At 43.3% G+C, this 24,382-nt stretch overlaps 4 protein-coding genes across 4 annotated transcripts in view; 3 read left to right on the top strand and 1 right to left on the bottom strand.

Annotated features, from left to right (window-relative positions):
* The first annotated feature begins 1,639 nt into the window (after positions 1-1,639).
* On the top strand, positions 1,640-10,594 carry LOC147470347 (uncharacterized). Its single transcript, XM_086544948.1, has 3 exons — positions 1,640-1,729; positions 9,582-10,446; positions 10,590-10,594. The coding sequence occupies exons 1-3, from the start codon at positions 1,640-1,642 to the stop codon at positions 10,592-10,594; spliced, it is 960 nt and encodes a 319-aa protein (XP_086401074.1).
* LOC122265932 (uncharacterized) lies at positions 10,594-13,787 on the top strand. Its single transcript, XM_043035442.2, has 3 exons — positions 10,594-12,061; positions 12,149-12,558; positions 12,799-13,787. The coding sequence occupies exons 1-3, from the start codon at positions 10,594-10,596 to the stop codon at positions 13,039-13,041; spliced, it is 2,121 nt and encodes a 706-aa protein (XP_042891376.2). The 3' UTR covers positions 13,042-13,787.
* Positions 13,788-16,698: 2,911 nt separating this feature from the next.
* Pburs (bursicon subunit partner of burs) overlaps positions 16,699-24,382 on the bottom strand; it is a 29,169-nt gene continuing 21,485 nt past the window's right edge. Inside the window, exon 4 of the mRNA XM_086544372.1 lies at positions 16,699-17,564. Coding sequence (XP_086400498.1) covers positions 17,397-17,564 — 168 coding nt within the window. The 3' untranslated portion in view covers positions 16,699-17,396. The remainder of the gene's footprint in view (positions 17,565-24,382) is intronic.
* Positions 22,335-24,382, top strand: part of LOC122242719 (chitinase-3-like protein 1) — a 39,303-nt gene continuing 37,255 nt past the window's right edge. Inside the window, exon 1 of the mRNA XM_086544371.1 lies at positions 22,335-22,353. The gene's annotated coding sequence lies outside the window, so the exon portion shown is untranslated. The remainder of the gene's footprint in view (positions 22,354-24,382) is intronic.

Below are 24,382 nucleotides of genomic sequence, written 5' to 3'. Positions count from 1 at the left end.
GGAAGAAAAGAGGGGAGTTGTCCCAGGAAGTCCAGGAAAGGAAAAGGAGCTTGAGGCAGGGGAAAGAAACGTCAGAGTGAAGGTGATGGAATATAGGGCTCATGTTCGATGAATTCCATTTCCAAACTGGCTAAAAGGAAAAGGAAAACCTCAAGCTCACTGAAGGTCTGAGAATAAACAATACGGACAGATTAGTTGAAGGAACCTGTCACTTGGCAGTAGGCGAAGACCCTCTGTCAGGAATTTCCTCTTGAAAAAATGTGTAGACTCCATCCAGAGATTCAAAGGCTAGGCTCATCATTATTGCCTGATGAGCAGGTAAACAAAACAGGGTTAGAATTTTTTCCAGGTAGGATTCGATTCCATGGCCAACATTTTCCTTGCACAGAATCTGCAGTGGTATTTAGGTATGCATAGCGGTAGGAGGCCTTGCCGAAGAGAGGGCTAGGGTAGAAGCATCTCTGAGGAGAGTAACGTCCTGTAAGCAGAGATGAAGCGATAAAGGGAAGAAATAATGCTAATGAAGGTAAGTGTACAAGGACTGTGAGGGGAAAAAATGACCAAAGACTATGAGAAGTGAGGTGGAAGACAGGGATTAGGTGGAGATGGAATGATATATGTGGTACTGGTCCTTCAGAGAGTCGAAACAGAGACCTCACTGATTTACATACTCATCAACCCTCAATTTTCTTGTTTCAGCAGGTGTGAGACCAGTGAAGGAAAGCCTAGCCTCTGAGGCACGCCCAGAAGCAACGTTCTGCCTTCTGGCCGGGATGAAGGAATCTTCAAGAGCACGAAAAACGGTAAAGTGGTTTGCCTCTCATGGAATTTTTAGATGTGGCGTAACAATTATATGCTGATGCCGACGAGAAGGTTTTATTATTATTTTGTGGTTACATCATTGTAAAATTAATTACTTTACCACAGAAACATAAGGCAATATTTTGTGTACACGAAATCACAGTAATGCCAATGAACTATATTGCTGTGGTGTAGGTGATAGTTTTTTTTTTAGAAGTCAAAGACTAGTTAGTATTTTATGAGTTTACTCTTGTTTACAAAAACACTTAAATTTCCACAAATGTTGATTTGACCTTCTGTTGTCATGTCTATAAGGAATTATTGCAATGGATATATCAACGGTTTTCAGTTGTGGCGTTCCATTTTGGGCAAGATTTACTCATTTATATATGCTTGCATTCATTTGAAAACTATTTTCTTGTATATCAACCACAGTTATATAGAATAGTAATTTCAAGGTGTGACTGAATGGTATCAAACGACTGGCCAGTGTCATTAGAACAGACCTTATAAAGGACAGGCTTTTGCTTGCACATATTTGTTATATATAACTGTTTTAAACAAATAGTGATTCTGATTTTAATTAAAGATTGGCAACCACCCAATACCACGTGAATGTGTTATTGTATCCTGTTAGTAGTTAAGTTGCGATAGCCATAAACTTCGAAGCACTTACACCACCTTTAAACAGCCGAAGTCATAACCAGTGATGGCAGGACGATCAGGCAAACCACGCCCCACCAACCATCCTTCAGTGTAAGCGTTGGTGGAGAGGTGGAGTAGCTAGTGAGGTCACAATCTGTTGGTGTTGTCTTTATCGGACTCAGTAGAGGTAAGAATGTGCTTTGATGTGCCGGTATTTACAGTATTAGTTTATGAAGGCTCCTACCCTTTACTAACTAACAGAGTAAAAATGGGCAAAGGAGCCGTCAGTTATTAGTCATATTTGTATTAACGCAGAACTATGAAAAATTAAACACTTCAGTAAACCTGTGACCCATTCCATTTTGTTGAATGCTTATATTAGAGAGATAAAAAGGTTTCCCTTTAACTCATTTTTTACTTCCATTCATAAAAACGCGACAGTTTAACTCTTTGATCCTGGGTGTGCATGGATAAATGCTCTGTCTACTGTATATTTTTATTGTTTTATTATTTATATATATATATATATATTTTTTTTTTCTTTCCTTCTAAACACAGTTCCACTAACGTTTGGTTAGCAGGCCTACCTGATGCGGCCTTTTTACCCCCTAAAAGTTTTTATTTTCATTACTTTTCATTATTTTCAGTATTTTATCGTTAATAACAACGTTAATAACTACAATAATCGTAATAGAAATGATGGAATCCCATTAGCTTAACGTAATGTCATTTACCCTGTTCCTCCTCGTCCGCAGGGTAATACGAGTTACCCTGTACCTCCTCGGCCTCAGGGTAATGTCATTTACCCTGTTCCTCCTCGACCGCAGGGTAATACCAGTTACCCTGTACCTCCTCGGCCTCAGGGTAATGTTACTTACCCTGTTCCTCCTCGACCGCAGGGTAATACCAGTTACCCTGTACCTCCTCGGCCTCAGGGTAATGTCATTTACCCTGTTCCTCCTCGACCGCAGGGTAATACCAGTTACCCTGTACCTCCTCGGCCTCAGGGTAATGTCATTTACCCTGTTCCTCCTCGACCGCAGGGTAATACCAGTTACCCTGTACCTCCTCGGCCTCAGGGTAATGTCATTTACCCTGTTCCTCCTCGACCGCAGGGTAATACCAGTTACCCTGTACCTCCTCGGCCTCAGGGTAATGTCATTTACCCTGTTCCTCCTCGACCGCAGGGTAATACCAGTTACCCTGTACCTCCTCGGCCTCAGGGTAATGTCATTTACCCTGTTCCTCCTCGACCGCAGGGTAATACCAGTTACCCTGTACCTCCTCGGCCTCAGGGTAATGTCATTTACCCTGTTCCTCCTCGACCGCAGGGTAATACCAGTTACCCTGTACCTCCTCGGCCTCAGGGTAATGTCATTTACCCTGTTCCTCCTCGACCGCAGGGTAATACCAGTTACCCTGTACCTCCTCGGCCTCAGGGTAATGTCATTTACCCTGTTCCTCCTCGACCGCAGGGTAATACCAGTTACCCTGTACCTCCTCGGCCTCAGGGTAATGTCATTTACCCTGTTCCTCCTCGACCGCAGGGTAATACCAGTTACCCTGTACCTCCTCGGCCTCAGGGTAATGTCATTTACCCTGTTCCTCCTCGTCCGCAGGGTAATACGAGTTACCCTGTACCTCCTCGGCCTCAGGGTAATGTCATTTACCCTGTTCCTCCTCGACCGCAGGGTAATACCAGTTACCCTGTACCTCCTCGGCCTCAGGGTAATGTTACTTACCCTGTTCCTCCTCGTCCGCAGGGTAATACGAGTTACCCTGTACCTCCTCGGCCTCAGGGTAATGTCATTTACCCTGTTCCTCCTCGACCGCAGGGTAATACCAGTTACCCTGTACCTCCTCGGCCTCAGGGTAATGTCATTTACCCTGTTCCTCCTCGACCGCAGGGTAATACCAGTTACCCTGTACCTCCTCGGCCTCAGGGTAATGTCATTTACCCTGTTCCTCCTCGACCGCAGGGTAATACCAGTTACCCTGTACCTCCTCGGCCTCAGGGTAATGTCATTTACCCTGTTCCTCCTCGACCGCAGGGTAATACCAGTTACCCTGTACCTCCTCGGCCTCAGGGTAATGTCATTTACCCTGTTCCTCCTCGACCGCAGGGTAATACCAGTTACCCTGTACCTCCTCGGCCTCAGGGTAATGTCATTTACCCTGTTCCTCCTCGACCGCAGGGTAATACCAGTTACCCTGTACCTCCTCGGCCTCAGGGTAATGTCATTTACCCTGTTCCTCCTCGACCGCAGGGTAATACCAGTTACCCTGTACCTCCTCGGCCTCAGGGTAATGTCATTTACCCTGTTCCTCCTCGTCCGCAGGGTAATACGAGTTACCCTGTACCTCCTCGGCCTCAGGGTAATGTCATTTACCCTGTTCCTCCTCGACCGCAGGGTAATACCAGTTACCCTGTACCTCCTCGGCCTCAGGGTAATGTCATTTACCCTGTTCCTCCTCGTCCGCAGGGTAATACGAGTTACCCTGTACCTCCTCGGCCTCAGGGTAATGTCATTTACCCTGTTCCTCCTCGACCGCAGGGTAATACCAGTTACCCTGTACCTCCTCGGCCTCAGGGTAATGTTACTTACCCTGTTCCTCCTCGACCGCAGGGTAATACCAGTTACCCTGTACCTCCTCGGCCTCAGGGTAATGTCATTTACCCTGTTCCTCCTCGACCGCAGGGTAATACCAGTTACCCTGTACCTCCTCGGCCTCAGGGTAATGTCATTTACCCTGTTCCTCCTCGACCGCAGGGTAATACCAGTTACCCTGTACCTCCTCGGCCTCAGGGTAATGTCATTTACCCTGTTCCTCCTCGACCGCAGGGTAATACCAGTTACCCTGTACCTCCTCGGCCTCAGGGTAATGTCATTTACCCTGTTCCTCCTCGACCGCAGGGTAATACCAGTTACCCTGTACCTCCTCGGCCTCAGGGTAATGTCATTTACCCTGTTCCTCCTCGTCCGCAGGGTAATACGAGTTACCCTGTACCTCCTCGGCCTCAGGGTAATGTCATTTACCCTGTTCCTCCTCGACCGCAGGGTAATACCAGTTACCCTGTACCTCCTCGGCCTCAGGGTAATGTTACTTACCCTGTTCCTCCTCGACCGCAGGGTAATACCAGTTACCCTGTACCTCCTCGGCCTCAGGGTAATGTCATTTACCCTGTTCCTCCTCGTCCGCAGGGTAATACGAGTTACCCTGTACCTCCTCGGCCTCAGGGTAATGTCATTTACCCTGTTCCTCCTCGACCGCAGGGTAATACCAGTTACCCTGTACCTCCTCGGCCTCAGGGTAATGTTACTTACCCTGTTCCTCCTCGACCGCAGGGTAATACCAGTTACCCTGTACCTCCTCGGCCTCAGGGTAATGTCATTTACCCTGTTCCTCCTCGACCGCAGGGTAATACCAGTTACCCTGTACCTCCTCGGCCTCAGGGTAATGTCATTTACCCTGTTCCTCCTCGACCGCAGGGTAATACCAGTTACCCTGTACCTCCTCGGCCTCAGGGTAATGTCATTTACCCTGTTCCTCCTCGACCGCAGGGTAATACCAGTTACCCTGTACCTCCTCGGCCTCAGGGTAATGTCATTTACCCTGTTCCTCCTCGACCGCAGGGTAATACCAGTTACCCTGTACCTCCTCGGCCTCAGGGTAATGTCATTTACCCTGTTCCTCCTCGACCGCAGGGTAATACCAGTTACCCTGTACCTCCTCGGCCTCAGGGTAATGTCATTTACCCTGTTCCTCCTCGACCGCAGGGTAATACCAGTTACCCTGTACCTCCTCGGCCTCAGGGTAATGTCATTTACCCTGTTCCTCCTCGACCGCAGGGTAATACCAGTTACCCTGTACCTCCTCGGCCTCAGGGTAATGTCATTTACCCTGTTCCTCCTCGACCGCAGGGTAATACCAGTTACCCTGTACCTCCTCGGCCTCAGGGTAATGTCATTTACCCTGTTCCTCCTCGACCGCAGGGTAATACCAGTTACCCTGTACCTCCTCGGCCTCAGGGTAATGTCATTTACCCTGTTCCTCCTCGACCGCAGGGTAATACCAGTTACCCTGTACCTCCTCGGCCTCAGGGTAATGTCATTTACCCTGTTCCTCCTCGACCGCAGGGTAATACCAGTTACCCTGTACCTCCTCGGCCTCAGGGTAATGTCATTTACCCTGTTCCTCCTCGACCGCAGGGTAATACCAGTTACCCTGTACCTCCTCGGCCTCAGGGTAATGTCATTTACCCTGTTCCTCCTCGACCGCAGGGTAATACCAGTTACCCTGTACCTCCTCGGCCTCAGGGTAATGTCATTTACCCTGTTCCTCCTCGACCGCAGGGTAATACCAGTTACCCTGTACCTCCTCGGCCTCAGGGTAATGTCATTTACCCTGTTCCTCCTCGACCGCAGGGTAATACCAGTTACCCTGTACCTCCTCGGCCTCAGGGTAATGTCATTTACCCTGTTCCTCCTCGACCGCAGGGTAATACCAGTTACCCTGTACCTCCTCGGCCTCAGGGTAATGTCATTTACCCTGTTCCTCCTCGACCGCAGGGTAATACCAGTTACCCTGTACCTCCTCGGCCTCAGGGTAATGTCATTTACCCTGTTCCTCCTCGACCGCAGGGTAATACCAGTTACCCTGTACCTCCTCGGCCTCAGGGTAATGTCATTTACCCTGTTCCTCCTCGACCGCAGGGTAATACCAGTTACCCTGTACCTCCTCGGCCTCAGGGTAATGTCATTTACCCTGTTCCTCCTCGACCGCAGGGTAATACCAGTTACCCTGTACCTCCTCGGCCTCAGGGTAATGTCATTTACCCTGTTCCTCCTCGACCGCAGGGTAATACCAGTTACCCTGTACCTCCTCGGCCTCAGGGTAATGTCATTTACCCTGTTCCTCCTCGACCGCAGGGTAATACCAGTTACCCTGTACCTCCTCGGCCTCAGGGTAATGTCATTTACCCTGTTCCTCCTCGACCGCAGGGTAATACCAGTTACCCTGTACCTCCTCGGCCTCAGGGTAATGTCATTTACCCTGTTCCTCCTCGACCGCAGGGTAATACCAGTTACCCTGTACCTCCTCGGCCTCAGGGTAATGTCATTTACCCTGTTCCTCCTCGACCGCAGGGTAATACCAGTTACCCTGTACCTCCTCGGCCTCAGGGTAATGTCATTTACCCTGTTCCTCCTCGACCGCAGGGTAATACCAGTTACCCTGTACCTCCTCGGCCTCAGGGTAATGTCATTTACCCTGTTCCTCCTCGACCGCAGGGTAATACCAGTTACCCTGTACCTCCTCGGCCTCAGGGTAATGTCATTTACCCTGTTCCTCCTCGACCGCAGGGTAATACCAGTTACCCTGTACCTCCTCGGCCTCAGGGTAATGTCATTTACCCTGTTCCTCCTCGACCGCAGGGTAATACCAGTTACCCTGTACCTCCTCGGCCTCAGGGTAATGTCATTTACCCTGTTCCTCCTCGTCCGCAGGGTAATACGAGTTACCCTGTACCTCCTCGGCCTCAGGGTAATGTCATTTACCCTGTTCCTCCTCGACCGCAGGGTAATACCAGTTACCCTGTACCTCCTCGGCCTCAGGGTAATGTCATTTACCCTGTTCCTCCTCGACCGCAGGGTAATACCAGTTACCCTGTACCTCCTCGGCCTCAGGGTAATGTCATTTACCCTGTTCCTCCTCGACCGCAGGGTAATACCAGTTACCCTGTACCTCCTCGGCCTCAGGGTAATGTCATTTACCCTGTTCCTCCTCGACCGCAGGGTAATACCAGTTACCCTGTACCTCCTCGGCCTCAGGGTAATGTCATTTACCCTGTTCCTCCTCGACCGCAGGGTAATACCAGTTACCCTGTACCTCCTCGGCCTCAGGGTAATGTCATTTACCCTGTTCCTCCTCGACCGCAGGGTAATACCAGTTACCCTGTACCTCCTCGGCCTCAGGGTAATGTCATTTACCCTGTTCCTCCTCGACCGCAGGGTAATACCAGTTACCCTGTACCTCCTCGGCCTCAGGGTAATGTCATTTACCCTGTTCCTCCTCGACCGCAGGGTAATACCAGTTACCCTGTACCTCCTCGGCCTCAGGGTAATGTCATTTACCCTGTTCCTCCTCGACCGCAGGGTAATACCAGTTACCCTGTACCTCCTCGGCCTCAGGGTAATGTCATTTACCCTGTTCCTCCTCGACCGCAGGGTAATACCAGTTACCCTGTACCTCCTCGGCCTCAGGGTAATGTCATTTACCCTGTTCCTCCTCGACCGCAGGGTAATACCAGTTACCCTGTACCTCCTCGGCCTCAGGGTAATGTCATTTACCCTGTTCCTCCTCGACCGCAGGGTAATACCAGTTACCCTGTACCTCCTCGGCCTCAGGGTAATGTCATTTACCCTGTTCCTCCTCGACCGCAGGGTAATACCAGTTACCCTGTACCTCCTCGGCCTCAGGGTAATGTCATTTACCCTGTTCCTCCTCGACCGCAGGGTAATACCAGTTACCCTGTACCTCCTCGGCCTCAGGGTAATGTCATTTACCCTGTTCCTCCTCGACCGCAGGGTAATACCAGTTACCCTGTACCTCCTCGGCCTCAGGGTAATGTCATTTACCCTGTTCCTCCTCGACCGCAGGGTAATACCAGTTACCCTGTACCTCCTCGGCCTCAGGGTAATGTCATTTACCCTGTTCCTCCTCGACCGCAGGGTAATACCAGTTACCCTGTACCTCCTCGGCCTCAGGGTAATGTCATTTACCCTGTTCCTCCTCGACCGCAGGGTAATACCAGTTACCCTGTACCTCCTCGGCCTCAGGGTAATGTCATTTACCCTGTTCCTCCTCGACCGCAGGGTAATACCAGTTACCCTGTACCTCCTCGGCCTCAGGGTAATGTCATTTACCCTGTTCCTCCTCGACCGCAGGGTAATACCAGTTACCCTGTACCTCCTCGGCCTCAGGGTAATGTCATTTACCCTGTTCCTCCTCGACCGCAGGGTAATACCAGTTACCCTGTACCTCCTCGGCCTCAGGGTAATGTCATTTACCCTGTTCCTCCTCGACCGCAGGGTAATACCAGTTACCCTGTACCTCCTCGGCCTCAGGGTAATGTCATTTACCCTGTTCCTCCTCGACCGCAGGGTAATACCAGTTACCCTGTACCTCCTCGGCCTCAGGGTAATGTCATTTACCCTGTTCCTCCTCGACCGCAGGGTAATACCAGTTACCCTGTACCTCCTCGGCCTCAGGGTAATGTCATTTACCCTGTTCCTCCTCGACCGCAGGGTAATACCAGTTACCCTGTACCTCCTCGGCCTCAGGGTAATGTCATTTACCCTGTTCCTCCTCGACCGCAGGGTAATACCAGTTACCCTGTACCTCCTCGGCCTCAGGGTAATGTCATTTACCCTGTTCCTCCTCGACCGCAGGGTAATACCAGTTACCCTGTACCTCCTCGGCCTCAGGGTAATGTCATTTACCCTGTTCCTCCTCGACCGCAGGGTAATACCAGTTACCCTGTACCTCCTCGGCCTCAGGGTAATGTCATTTACCCTGTTCCTCCTCGACCGCAGGGTAATACCAGTTACCCTGTACCTCCTCGGCCTCAGGGTAATGTCATTTACCCTGTTCCTCCTCGACCGCAGGGTAATACCAGTTACCCTGTACCTCCTCGGCCTCAGGGTAATGTCATTTACCCTGTTCCTCCTCGACCGCAGGGTAATACCAGTTACCCTGTACCTCCTCGGCCTCAGGGTAATGTCATTTACCCTGTTCCTCCTCGACCGCAGGGTAATACCAGTTACCCTGTACCTCCTCGGCCTCAGGGTAATGTCATTTACCCTGTTCCTCCTCGACCGCAGGGTAATACCAGTTACCCTGTACCTCCTCGGCCTCAGGGTAATGTCATTTACCCTGTTCCTCCTCGACCGCAGGGTAATACCAGTTACCCTGTACCTCCTCGGCCTCAGGGTAATGTCATTTACCCTGTTCCTCCTCGACCGCAGGGTAATACCAGTTACCCTGTACCTCCTCGGCCTCAGGGTAATGTCATTTACCCTGTTCCTCCTCGACCGCAGGGTAATACCAGTTACCCTGTACCTCCTCGGCCTCAGGGTAATGTCATTTACCCTGTTCCTCCTCGACCGCAGGGTAATACCAGTTACCCTGTACCTCCTCGGCCTCAGGGTAATGTCATTTACCCTGTTCCTCCTCGACCGCAGGGTAATACCAGTTACCCTGTACCTCCTCGGCCTCAGGGTAATGTCATTTACCCTGTTCCTCCTCGACCGCAGGGTAATACCAGTTACCCTGTACCTCCTCGGCCTCAGGGTAATGTCATTTACCCTGTTCCTCCTCGACCGCAGGGTAATACCAGTTACCCTGTACCTCCTCGGCCTCAGGGTAATGTCATTTACCCTGTTCCTCCTCGACCGCAGGGTAATACCAGTTACCCTGTACCTCCTCGGCCTCAGGGTAATGTCATTTACCCTGTTCCTCCTCGACCGCAGGGTAATACCAGTTACCCTGTACCTCCTCGGCCTCAGGGTAATGTCATTTACCCTGTTCCTCCTCGACCGCAGGGTAATACCAGTTACCCTGTACCTCCTCGGCCTCAGGGTAATGTCATTTACCCTGTTCCTCCTCGACCGCAGGGTAATACCAGTTACCCTGTACCTCCTCGGCCTCAGGGTAATGTCATTTACCCTGTTCCTCCTCGACCGCAGGGTAATACCAGTTACCCTGTACCTCCTCGGCCTCAGGGTAATGTCATTTACCCTGTTCCTCCTCGACCGCAGGGTAATACCAGTTACCCTGTACCTCCTCGGCCTCAGGGTAATGTCATTTACCCTGTTCCTCCTCGACCGCAGGGTAATACCAGTTACCCTGTACCTCCTCGGCCTCAGGGTAATGTCATTTACCCTGTTCCTCCTCGTCCGCAGGGTAATACGCGTTACCCTGTACCTCCTCGGCCTCAGGGTAATGTCATTTACCCTGTTCCTCCTCGTCCGCAGGGTAATACGAGTTACCCTGTACCTCCTCGGCCTCAGGGTAATGTCATTTACCCTGTTCCTCCTCGACCGCAGGGTAATACCAGTTACCCTGTACCTCCTCGGCCTCAGGGTAATGTCCGTTTCTCTGTGCCACCTCCTCGACCGCAGGGTAATTTTAGTTACCTTACCTCCACTCCTGCGGCATCGGGGTAATGTCCGTTTCTCTGTGCCACCTCCTCGACCGCAGGGTAATACGAGTTACCCTGTAACTCCTCGGCCTCAGGGTAATGTCATTTACCCTGTTCCTCCTCGACCGCAGGGTAATACCAGTTACCCTGTACCTCCTAGGCCTCAGGGTAATGTTACTTACCCTGTACCGCCATTGATGCAGGGTAGTGTCAGTTACCCTTTGCCCCCAAGACCGCAGGATTGTGGCAGTTACTCTGTAACTCAAAGGACGCAGGGTAGTGTCAATTACCTTCTACTTCCAAGACCACAGGATAGTGCCAGGTACCATGTAGCACCAAGAACACAAGGAGGTGATTACCATGTGCCACCAAGACCACAGAGTGATTACCGTGTACCTCCGAGACCACTAGAAGGTGATTACCATGTACCCTCAAGACCGCAGGATACTGCCAGTTACCATGTACCCCCAAGACCGCAGGATAGTGCCAGTTACCATGTACCCCCAAGACCGCAGGATAGTGCCAGTTACCATGTACCCTCAAGGCCGCAGGATAGTGCCAGTTACCATGTACCCCCAAGACCGCAGGATAGTGCCAGTTACCATGTACCCCCAAGACCGCAGGATAGTGCCAGTTACCATGTACCCCCAAGACCGCAGGATAGTGCCAGTTACCATGTACCCCCAAGACCGCAGGATAGTGCCAGTTACCATGTACCCCCAAGACCGCAGGATAGTGCCAGTTACCATGTACCCCCAAGACCGCAGGATAGTGCCAGTTACCATGTACCCCCAAGACCGCAGGATAGTGCCAGTTACCATGTACCCCCAAGATTGCAGGATAGTGCAATTTGTGCAAAGAGCAATGCCAATTATCTTGTCGCTACGTCATGCGCAATGCCTGAAGCGATGGGATACAGTAATTGTTCAGCATTTCGATCCAGAGGACGTAATGTCAACAGAATTTTGGTACCCATTAAGAAGGAAGAGCTTTCCCTTGATGAATGTTTTGGAGGCGTTACAGCAGTTTGCAAGGATAATGATATGCAGTATAGTGAACAAACTACCGACGTAAAGTCTCCTTTAATCAAAACGGAGAACTTTCTCCAAGAGGATATTTTGGATAAGGGTATAAAAACTGAAAGTGCCGTAGATACTCCCAGCGACGCTACGCTAAATGATTGTGGTTTTTCAGACCAAACAAACGTGCTTGCTTTCTTCAAGGAAGAGCTGTCTGACAGAGGGGAATTTATTCTTGAGGATTCATTTCTGAAGACTTCTATTGGCGAGGCCGTTTGCATCCAGAATGTCCAGCTTGAAGAAGACGTAAAACCCGAGGAAGACGTAAAACCCGAGGAAGACGTAAAACCCGAGGAAGACCGGGAGAAACAAGAGGAAAGTAAAATTAAGACAGGTAAAGGCTCTCTTTAAGGGAAATGCTCATTTTCATCCTCCGCCAACAAAATTCAAATCCTGAATTCTTTATCTTTATTCCTTGCAGGTGGGCTAATACCGGAAGAAAATCTTGATCCAACTAAACCTATTGGATGTAAAAATGGGGCAGTTGTACGACAGCGAGAATCGAAGGAATGCAGAATGCAGCGATTATTTGGCAGAACGGATTCCCCGCCCAGACCACGACATGCATCAAGTTCGAGAACCAAAGTTATAAAGTGTAAAAGTTGTCGTCTTGGTCGCGATGTCATGAAAGACCTGTCAAAGCCGCGCCCTCTAGACCAAGAAATAGCAACGTGTTCCTACGTGATGCTGGAAGAGTTAGCAGATGAGTGTCCTCTCGGGCATCTCCTGGATCCTAGAATTGCTTCGATCAACCTGAGTACCGGACTAGTGACTGTTTACTGTTCTGATTGTGATGTAGTCATTTATATGAAAAATTCCATCGTGCCAAAGGTAAAATGAATTAAATCTAGAAGTGTACCTTTATACAAATCTTAAGAAACTTTATGACTGACATTTAAGGCTATTTCTACTTGTCTTAATGTAATGACCTTCAGTTACCGTTTAAAAATATTAACTTCATAGAAGTATATGAAAATTTGTATATATGCAAATATTGTGTTAAATGTTTACAACAATTCTTTGTTTCCTAAAATATGTAGCTAATAACCCGTAGGTCATTCCGTATTGAAGGTCGTCAGATGTTCAGAAGGGCATAAAGCAAGAAAGGACGACCATGTCTGCAATCAAGAAGTGGTCGCAGTGTTGCAACGGAGAACCGAAACCGAAGATGAACTTTCACTTGGTCTCTATGAAACTTGGAAAAAGGAAAAGGAAAAATCCAGAAAATTAAAAACCTGGGCAGATGAAAAAAAAAATCTTGAATCATCTTTGCAGTATCAAAAGAAATCTAAAGTAGTAACTGCACAACCATAGGACTGGAAATCTTGCCATTCGTGTACATAATCTGCTGATCTTTCGAAGGAAATAGGAATGGTAACGGAAAGCGAATGAAGGATAGTTGGTAGAAAAAGAGTTGGGGAGAGGTGGAGAAAGGCAACCTCGTGCTAACATCCTGCATTGACAGTAGTGTACAGGACCACTAGTTTCATATAACTTCATCTGAGGGGAAGATTGAAAAGCAATCAGGGATAAGTTGGATTATGAATCGTCATAACTATACAAGGTTTTACCAAGAGGAAATATACTAGAGTAAATTGTAGGAATGCACACAATACATGTATGTAACTATGTATGTCTGAGTATGCGAGGCCGAGATTTCTTCAATAGAACCATTACTCTAACAAATAAGTTTAATATAAGTTAATAGCAAAGCGTTTCTGTAAGTGATTCCAAAAGCAAAACTGATGCGGTATGCAGTTTTCGATACACTCGTCCACGTACAAACCATATCCAAAAAACAAAGTTAATAGTGTTGAATCCTCTCATTTTGCTAATTCTGCTTTGATATTGTGGAAGTTAGCTTTCTAGTTACATTCAGTGTGAATAACGCGTAATGCATGATCGAGTGAGAAATTAATGATAGAGAAGTAAGAGTTAACAAGAAAACAAGAAAAGAGACCAAATCAGGTGTTTGAAAATCAACTGTAATTAATAGGGAGAAACACTACTGGCGACCTAGAATCGTGTTTCTTAAGAAAAAAGCCCCCCTCTAAAAAAAAAAAAAAAGAAAAAAAAATACCAGTTTTAATACGATATTTCTAGGCTTATAAGTACAAAATGACTCGCTTTAATGGGTTGCCCATGGATACTGCCACAAAATAACTGCTGAGAAGTGCATGGCTAAGGCATTGAACACTTCTAGTAGGTAGACAACTAGAATGGTCGTTCCCACAGTATGCAAAGTTATAGTTATTACCATTTTGATGCCTAGTATCGAGTATGCTGAACATTGCTCTTTAGTCTTATTAATTTGAACTGCTATATTGTTAGTACACACTACACCTAAATAGCCCTGGATATGCCAGATTGTTAGGCCAAGTACACAAACATTTTCTACAGACCATGCCAGGTGAGGGCAGTGTCCATTGGTCAATGTTCTACTAATTTAACATAGCACAAAGAATACAATTAAAAGATGTATTAAACTATTGATACCAGGAATATGCACTGTCGACCAACGTACTGTTTTATCTTATTTTAGCTTGTAGATAACCACACTTTTTATTATTAGTAATCAAATTAGTTGTAGTATTGTACTATTAATAACCATAATAGCAGCAATGAAAATAACGTACTTTTACAAAAGTTCAAGACAATTGGTAAATAGGTGATACCAGATAGACCTAATAACTAGGTAGTTGTGGAGCCATTTGTGCCAAAACAACAAAACAAAGCCATGGTGGACAGTGCATCCTAGTATCAATGGGTTAAATTTGGAGCCGAGCATGAGGAAAACAAATACGAGAATCCGCAAAACTATCAAATGCAACATGACAACACGAAAGATAATATATGACATTTTAAAATGTGTCGTGTGACAAAAGGCAATGAATGGATGACTATGAAAGGCTAAAAATAGGCAGTTTCATCAAAATGTAGAAGCAAAAAAGTTAAAACGATCCTCCTATTGTGTCAAATTCTCCTGCATACATTTGTCATAGTGAACTAGGTTGACAAGAAAACATTGTGGACCTTCCATTAGGAAAAAAAGACTGTTGGTGGCCGTTTCACTTGTTTTCGAGGTCAAACCAGCAAAGTGCCCATAATTATACCAATTTGCCAGTCTGCGGGCACAGGCAACTACAAACAAACGATCGAAATGAATGGCTGATGTTGAAACTGTCTGATGGTAAGCAAAGCCAGACAACTGCTGGTTATGGTAACACTGCTTCTGACGTCATAGACACTTGTGCCTTCACAACCTAAGCCCACGTCAAGAAGGATGGCCTTTGCTCCTCGGCAGACTTTGGTCGATGTGACGTCAGAAAAGGAGGAAACTTCATTCCCTCATTTATCGAGCAATGTTCGTGAGGACACGCTCTAACAAGCCAAGAAATTAACCAAGTAACCAGTAAGCAAGAAAGTTACCTCCCTGATAAATCCTATTAATATAACCAACAAGTAATTGGGAAAAGAAACTAAGGCCGTGTTCACATGAGAGGCATTGATCCTTTGTTTTTAAGCAGTGTTTATCAGATAGCAATTCCCAGACAGTGGAACTTGGCTTCTAACTTTTCGACAGAGCAGCCAAGAACATTTCAATGGTTTCCCCAGGTTTTTCCTGCCTACAACCATCCCATGTGATGGGCAGAGCCCCTCAATCGGGTGTATAACCTCTGAAGGAATGGTACCAGACTGAGCTTTACCCGGTCTCAAGTGACAACGTGGTTGTGCAACATTTGGCAGCGTTTGAAGATTTAATTATATTTACAAGAACTCTGGCTACATATTGATAGAATAGCTTCAGATGTTTGAAAAACTAATACAGCATTAATATGTCCATTCATTTAGAGCTCAGCCAGCCGATGGTCGGCGTCCGACTTTCCCCACGATGTGGCTGGTCTCTAAGATGTCTGGCAAGTGGCGCATCAACGAATACATTACCTTGCTGAAACTTCGTTGTATTCGTTTTTCTAACATCTGAAGCTATTCTACGATCAACGTCTGCATGATAGGAAACCAGACGATTAGCAAACCGTCGGGTCCATGGCCTGGCCGACGTTGGTTGGACCTCAGTGCTAGCTGGGAAGCATCTGCGAAACTAACATTTTATAACATATCTTTCAAAGTGAACTTAAATCCAGAGTAAAATATAATAGTATATGAAGTAAAACCCATGAGTGAATGACAAGAAAATTTCAAAAGCCTATCCACACGATCGGGCAGTGTATGTGAGTATAAGAGCGTATGCTGACAGACTTCGGTTGTCTTTGGTCAAACCACCAAAGTGTTCATGAGAAAGCTGGCTGAGTGTAGTGTAATGCTAGACATGCAAATTTCCATATGTACACTAGAAAAAGTAAATTGTTACTAATTGCTGGACTAGACTTCAGATCTTTTTGCACAACATGGTGCTACATAGCATCTCCTGTCGCTCCTGCCCGACTTTGACTGAGCGCCGTGTACACAACATAAGATGCCTACAGACAGTGCAGGATGATTGGAAAAACAGCGAGCGCTCTTCGATTGGACATTCCCAGTGGGCAAATTCTGTTGGACATGGCCCTGGCTGTTGTCCATACGGCGATGAGTGGCCAGACACGACTGGCAGCATCCAGGTGGATAAGAACGGTATGGCTACTGTTTTTGGTGATTTTGCTCAACTACTGGGACAAAAATTACGCCTTCTTACCTGTAAATGTCGCCTGATGGTAGACTTTACTATCTTATTTTATGGTTTATATCAAATTGATTATTCCAAATCAGTGGAGGGTCCTCCGACTACTGTATTTTAAACAGTGCAAATATATTTGGGGGCACATTACTCCTAGCGGTGCTGGCAGGTCTGGGCAAGAGTGGTAAGCCTGCCATTGGACAACTCTGGCAGGGACACCAGTGGTGCTTGTCTCTTATTAACAACATTCATTCGTTAAATGTTGTAGAGGGAAAATTCACCAAATAAAAACCAAGTTATCATGCCTGTTAGACAACAGTTTATTTCAAGATGCACAAGGAAGCAATAAACAATTTAACAGACGTAGAAAACAATCAAATAAATGTTGTGTACAGGAACGAGCCACACGCGCATTTCAGAACAACTGATGTCTCCTTTTCCTCCTTTTCTTTGAGTATGCTACATCGACTACACTAAAAAAAACATTGCTATGCTATTATATAAACATGTTTTACAAGAAGGAAGGTTTTTTTTATAATATATTTATGTCCTCGTGAGCATTAATTCTCAGGAACAAAAATGACATCGGGGTAAAATGTGAGTTTGTGGATGAATATAACAGTGAAATTGAATATGAGTATGAATGTTTCGACTGCTCTCGACGTTTCTGAATTTCTTTACTTGGAAATTCGTCTTGTTAGATTTTTTTTAATGGAATAACCCCATTGGTGGTAATAGATGAATAAAACTATTCATCACTTACTAGAGCTGAAGAATGATGATGAAAGTTTGAATACTTCCATAGAATTGAATTTTCTTCATTTCATTATTGACCTAAGTGTCCTGACTGAAATCGCCATACCATTCTATCAATCACTGATTCTGAAAACCTCAGAGGTAGCACTATGTTATCAAAGGAGAGCAGAGGTCGCATGGTGAGAATCCTCTCGCGTTTCGTAGCCTCAACACGAGCGTTGGAAAGGGATCGAAGTCCTTATCGGATGGAGTTTCCGCACTTGAAGCACTGGCAGTCCGCAGGCTCTCGCAGCTTGACGGTGAGCTTGCCGTTGTCGCCAGTGATGCGGTTGCCGTCGCCATCGTAGCAGTGGGTGAGCACCACGTCGCGCGCGCGAAGGTGGGTCTCGCGGCAGCAGCGGCAGTCCTGAGGAGAGAGAAAGAGGTGTCGCTTAGATATAACGAAGGAGGGAAGCGAGTAACGGAATGAGACGGGAGGCAGAGAGAGAGAGAAAGGAAGTGAGGTGGCAGGGAGAGAAAGGAACGAAATGAGAGGGAAGGGGTGTCTGTGTGTATCAACTATTATGTATATATAAATGTATATTGTTGAATAAATTACCAACCGTTTATCCTAACAACCCATAGTTGATATCAGTATTATGAAAAAAATACATTTATATTTTCACCTTTATTTCCTAAACCACTTGATCATATACTCCTGCCATTGTTATTATCCTTGATCAAATGGTTTTGGAGGGTGAATCACAAACAATCAAATCCTTTTATTTTTCTCTGTGCTATCTGTTGCCTCATCTCCTTTCCTTATCAGTAACGCTATCTCGATGTGGCTGAGTACGTCGCGAACTCGCTGCTCGATTCGAAGTCACTTCATGGGAACGTTGGCGGTAAAGCGGTTGTTTCTTATATATTTTTTTCAACCCCGATACCCAAAAGTTCTAGTCCAAGTCAACCTGGATGCACCGCTCCAATATTAGCCTAATAGTGCTACTCCCGACTTTTAGCTTTTAATTTCTTATAAAAAAGAAGAGCAGGCTTGCTATGAGCAAACAACTATGTCTATGTCTACTTTCATATTCAGTTGATAGATTGATAAATATAATTCTTACACAAAACATTCCCTCAATGTCAATGTGTGTTTGGATATAGATATACATAGATAGGATAGATAGATATACATCCATCCATACACATACATATATACATACATTTACAATATATATATATACATATATATGTATATGTATGAGTGTATATATATATGTCCATATATATATACACACATATATATACATGTCCATGTGTATATACCTATATATATATATATATATATATATATATATATATATATATATATATATATATATATATATTATGTATATATGTATAGATAGATTAAACATAGATATAGTTATAGATGTAGATATATGTGTATGTATATACTTGTACATATATATAGATATATAGATATATTATAGATACATATGTATGTAATATATGTACAAATATGTGTATAAATGTGTTACATATATATATAAATATATATATATATTTTATATATATATACATATTTATATATGTATGTATATACATGCATATATATATGTATAAATATATATATATATATATATATATATATATACATATACATATATAATATGTATGTATATACATACATATATAATATGTATGTATATACATACATATATAATATGTATGTATATACATATATATATGTATGTATAAATATATATATATACATATATATGTATATATATATATATATATATATATATATATATATATATATGCATGTATGTATATGATATATAAGCCTTTTGCAGTAGCCTAACTTCCCCACCACCACCACCTTATACGCCAGTACCCCCCCCCCCCCACCCCTGTGAGGTCCCGTCGCCACGTCCTTTAGAAATATTCTTATACGACATTATCTCTCATCATTTTTCGTGGTTGGAATTATTGCGTTATCGTCACGGCGAGTGGGGGGGTGGGGGTTACTATTATATTTTCCTCATCATTTTATTATCTGACTTTTTTTTATTCTTCTTTTTAATAATAGCCCACCTTCACATCTGATACGGGAAAGCTGATCTCTGTCACATACTTTACGACCGTATCCGGTTGTGTCGGACTTTGGAACCACATATAAGGAACTCTTTTCGAAAAGGACGAAGACTGCGATAAAATTTTTCAGTCACGAGGAACTGTTTTTTATCTCCTCTTTCTCTCTCCCTCTCTTTCTTTTTTTTTCTTTTTTTTCTCTTTCTGTATATCTTTTCATCCATCCTTGTTAATTCTTACTTCCCATGTAATTTCATAAAGCTTTATATAAAGAATATATTATTTTTCAAGGTGTGAATTTCTTTTGACTTTCTTCCTCCTTATTATGCATGTGCAACCGTGACCATATTGTCGAGGCTAAGATAATTATCATTCCTCACAACAAACTTTATATACATATAATATGCATGCATATGTATGTATATATATATATAGAGAGAGAGAGAGACAGGGGCGGTCGATAGACAGAAAAAAGAGAGGACGGATAGACATGAAATAACGAGATGCATTCAGATGGTCATTGTGGGAGAGAGAAAGAGACAGACAGGCACAGATACTCAGACAAAAAGAGATAGACGAAGAGAGAGCCAAACAGCGTTCCTCACTATCAGTGCCATCATCGGCATTATCATCTTCATATTCTGTTCGCTAAAGGCAGAGTAACTAACCGCAAACTAATTACTTAAACTTGAAAGTAAATGTATTTCTTAATTAAACAAATGGCGAACTACTTAGCATGATTTATAGTTAATCACCTATTTCGGTTTTTATTCATTCTATTTGTATTTTACTAGGAAATGACAGATAGATACTAGCGACGCGAACTCATATTCCAGGAAAATTTCTTTATGATCTCCTACCGGCTTCATATTAACGTCACTTTCATTTGGTCTGTCATGGATAAACACAAATACACACATAGGATTTGCTGCTTACAGACACGAAACGCGGTTTAGTGTGATGTGAATGTTTGCGATAGTACAAATAGGGGATGTATTCCTTCGTATTATAGTTAAAAAACAGATGCAACTTGTAGAAGTAGTCAGTACATGTTAAAGAGTTCAAATTAAGGGCTATCATATAAGCAGTGGTATTCATCGCCTGATTCCGGACAGCCCAAATGGTGGCTCTCCCTCAAATTATTTTTATGACAATATGCTGTTACGAGAATGTCAGGTTGTTCGAAGTTTTCTGAATATAGTTTGTAAATGAGTAAATAATTGATAAATGACTAACTAAATCGATTTTGTATATGAAAAATTAAATGATCTAACAAGCTATTTGCCGTAAAAGACATTTTTGTTTTTAGAAGTAAAGAAAATTTCTTTGTGTAATTGTATAATTCCATGCAGGAAAAAATAAAGTTTTTGCATAAGATGCGGCTTTCGGGGTGAATGTAGTCGACTCAAGTGGCTCTCCTGGAAAAATGAGTGGATGTTACTGACATGGGTCATTACACGAATGTTGGACAATTGCAATGCCTTACAACGGATATGTTGTCCCCTTTTCTTCGGTGTTGTATACTTTCCTAAGACACTTTTTTTGTTTTTAATAAACAGAAAATATACATATATATATATATATATATATATATATATATATATATATATATATATATATATATATATATGTAGAGAGAAGAGAGAGATACATATATACATATACATCACACACATATATATGTGTGTGTGTGTGTATATATATATACATGTTTATATATGCATATTCATATATATATATACATATATATATATATATATACATATATATATATATAGAGAGATATAGAAATATATATTTATATATATATGTGTGTGTGTGATATATATGTATGTATGTATTATATATATATATATATATATATATATATATATATATATATATATATATACATATATATGTGTGTGGTTGAATATATGTATGTATGTATATATATATATATATAGATATATATGTATGTATATATATATACATATACATATATATACATATATATAAATATTCAAGTACACACACACATACACACTTTTATACATATAGATTGATAGGTAGATAAATAAATAGTTCATAAGTATATCTGTTTATACATACATGCATATATATGTATATGTATATATATACATATATATATACATATATATGTATATATATATATATATATATATGTATAAATTCTACCTCTCCCCCCTTTCCCGCCCTTCCCTCCCCCTCTCCCTCTCTTCTACGCTCCCCCTTTGTTTATTGGTATAAATATCTAAATACACCGACCAAGGCATTTGGGTGTAAACATAAAACCACTTGAACCAGAAGATTCCACGGAATCCCAAGCGAGGACATATAAATTCCCGAAACTGGGCATAACAGGTAACAAGTCTTTCCCACACTGTTTGCTAGACATTGGCGCTACTTCGGCACTTTGGGGATAATTCAAGGATTCCTAGTTTTTATATGTCTGTTAGATTGTTTTCTTCAACTTGTATTTGGTTAACCTTCCTTTATCATTATGTTGGATATTTTAGGCTTGAAATATTATGAACTATTCAACACCAAATACAACAAATAAGCAATATGAATTATATAAATATATATATATATATATATATATATATATATATATATATATATATATAAACATATATATATCTGTGTGTGTGTGTTTGTTTCTGAGAGAGTAAGAGTTCTGTAGTGAGTGTATGTGTAGGTGCTTATATGTGTGTATATATATATATATATATATATATATATATATATATATATATATATATATATATAAAATGTATATTATATATATGTGTGTGTGTGTGTGTGTGTGTGTGTGTCTGTGTCTGTATCTGTGTCTGTGTCTGTGTGAGTGTGTGTCTGTGTGTGTATACGTGTGTCGGCTCTGCCCACCACACAAAGAGAACAGAGAAACAAACAAAAAAAATAGTACCACCCACGTCCTATCCTTTGTCAGTTTATCTACATATGGTAGGAAGCGGCTCCTGGCAACAACCACACGAAAAAAGAAGAATAAAGAAAACGGATCGTGGGTAGAAAACGAAAGTGGCGACCTTGAGTTCTCCCGCGCGGTTCCTGGTGCTCTTTCCACGCCCACCCGACCGACCGACCACTAGGTAAGTGAGCTTTCCCATTCATCAAATCACTCTTCTTTTCTCCCTAAGTGACTTACCTTGAGGGATTGATAAGAACACTTTCCCAACAAAGAACCCCTAAACGGCTAAAGAATACACCGAGTAGTACGGAAAGCCCAACGGACTAAGAGCTAGGTCCTCCGAGCATCTTTCTGAGATGTAGGAACGTGTTGGGCGGGGGGACCGGACCGGTTCTACGAGTCTAGGTGTCCCACAGTAGGAAAAAAAATACTAGACGTCCCGCTGTCTCTAAGGGAGGCATGGGAAGGCGGCGGGCGGTGCCAAGTGGCGCCGTGGGAAACACTCGATGCATTGCTTAGTGGTCGAAGGCTAGTCATAGCTAGGCGGTTGATGCTTGGTCTGTAGACAACATTTGCAGAAGAAGACGAGAGAGAGAAAGAGAGAGTGAGTGAGGGAGAGAGAGAGAGAGAGAAAGGGTGAGTGAGTGAGAGAGAGAGAAAGAGCGAGTGAGAGAGAGAAAGAGTGAGTGAGTGAGAGAGAGAGAAAGAGCGAGAGAGAGAGAGAGAGAAAGAGTGAGTGAGTGAGAGAGAGAGAAAGAGCGAGAGAGAGAGAGAGAAAGAGTGAGTGAGGAGGAGAGGGAGAGAAAGAGTGAGTGAGGAGGAGAGGGAGAGAAAGAGTGAGTGAGGAGGAGAGGGAGAGAAAGAGTGAGTGAGGAGGAGAGAGAGAGAAAGAGTGAGTGAAGAGGAGAGAGAGAGAGAGAGAAAGAGTGAGTGAGGGAGAGAGAGAAAGAGTGAGTGAGGAGTGTGTGAGAGAGAGAGAAAGGGTGAGTGAGTAAGTGAGTGAGAGAGAGAGAGAGAGAGAAGGTGTTAGGCCAAACAGGTTTTCTCTGCCGTGTCATGAAAGTAAACATCGAATTAGCTGAGGTATTTTTTACCATATTTTGCATGGAAAAGGTTGCAGAAGGAAGGGAGATGGTGGAAAGGGGAGGAGGGCGGGGGGTGGGGGGGGGATTCCGGCCTTGGTAAGAAAGTTGATTCTATTGATCTTAATGGAATGTTCTTTTTCCTCATTCCCTCATCGGCCATCAGAAAGCTTTGGGAATTGCCCCTTGTTTACTCTTTTAATTTTCTCTTTATCTTTTTCTGCTTCTAATCTTGATCGTCTTTGTCTCGATATTTCTTCACAGTTTATATATATATATATATATATATATATATATATATATATATATATATATATATATATACATATATACATATATATAATATATATATATATATATATATATATATATATATATATATAATATATATACCATATATACACATACATACATACATGTATGTATATGTACACATATGTGTTTATATATATTATATATATATATATATATATATATATATATATATATATATATATATATATATATATATATACGTATATGTGTGTATGTGCATGTGTATGTGTGTTCTGTTATACATATGTATATATGTATGTGTTTATATATATATATATATATATATATATATATATATATATATATATATATATATATATATATATATATATATATATATATGAATACATACATACACAACAACCCTCACCCCTCTCTCTCCTCACACACAATCAAAAAATACATCAAACAAACAGGCGTCTCTATAAATTTATTTCGTAACTCTAGTCACCTTTGTTGGTTGAAGTTCTGGTTGACCTTCTGATAACAACTGGGTAGTTTAAGTACACGTGGGAACAGAATAGCGACAGAGGGAAAATTGACACGATAATGAATAGACAAAGATGTGAATAAAAGATACGAAACAGATGAATAGATAGATAGAAACAGACAGATAGGTAGATAGATAGATTTAGATAGATAGGTAAGTAGATAATTGAATAATCTCAAAGGGGATTGATAAGAAAGGAATGTCTTTTATTCCCTTTTTTATGCAAATCAATCGATCCGAAATTTTAATCTCACCAAAAATCCGAACAGATAGTTACTTCCAGCCGTAAACCAATAAATGTCCAGACTCAGGTTGCAACATGC

This window comes from Penaeus japonicus, unplaced genomic scaffold, assembly GCF_977035675.1.
Source record: "Penaeus japonicus unplaced genomic scaffold, GWHDUDI00000001_assembly GWHDUDI00000015, whole genome shotgun sequence".
In the NCBI taxonomy this organism is placed as follows: Eukaryota; Metazoa; Arthropoda; class Malacostraca; order Decapoda; family Penaeidae; genus Penaeus; species Penaeus japonicus.
The sequence above is the reverse complement of the archived record's forward strand: the minus strand, read 5'-3'. Positions and strand labels throughout refer to the sequence as shown.

Bases quoted from the DNA above. Each gene is read 5' to 3' on its own strand.
- LOC147470347 (XM_086544948.1), top strand. From the start codon at position 1,640: ATGTGCTTTGATGTGCCGGTATTTACAGTATTAGTTTATGAAGGCTCC. The intron at 1,730-9,581 runs GTCAGTTATTAG...CCTCGGCCTCAG, and splicing joins TAAAAATGGGCAAAGGAGCC to GGTAATGTCATTTACCCTGT.
- LOC122265932 (XM_043035442.2), top strand. From the start codon at position 10,594: ATGTCCGTTTCTCTGTGCCACCTCCTCGACCGCAGGGTAATTTTAGTT. The intron at 12,062-12,148 runs GTAAAGGCTCTC...TATTCCTTGCAG, and splicing joins GGAAAGTAAAATTAAGACAG to GTGGGCTAATACCGGAAGAA. The intron at 12,559-12,798 runs GTAAAATGAATT...TCCGTATTGAAG, and splicing joins AAAATTCCATCGTGCCAAAG to GTCGTCAGATGTTCAGAAGG.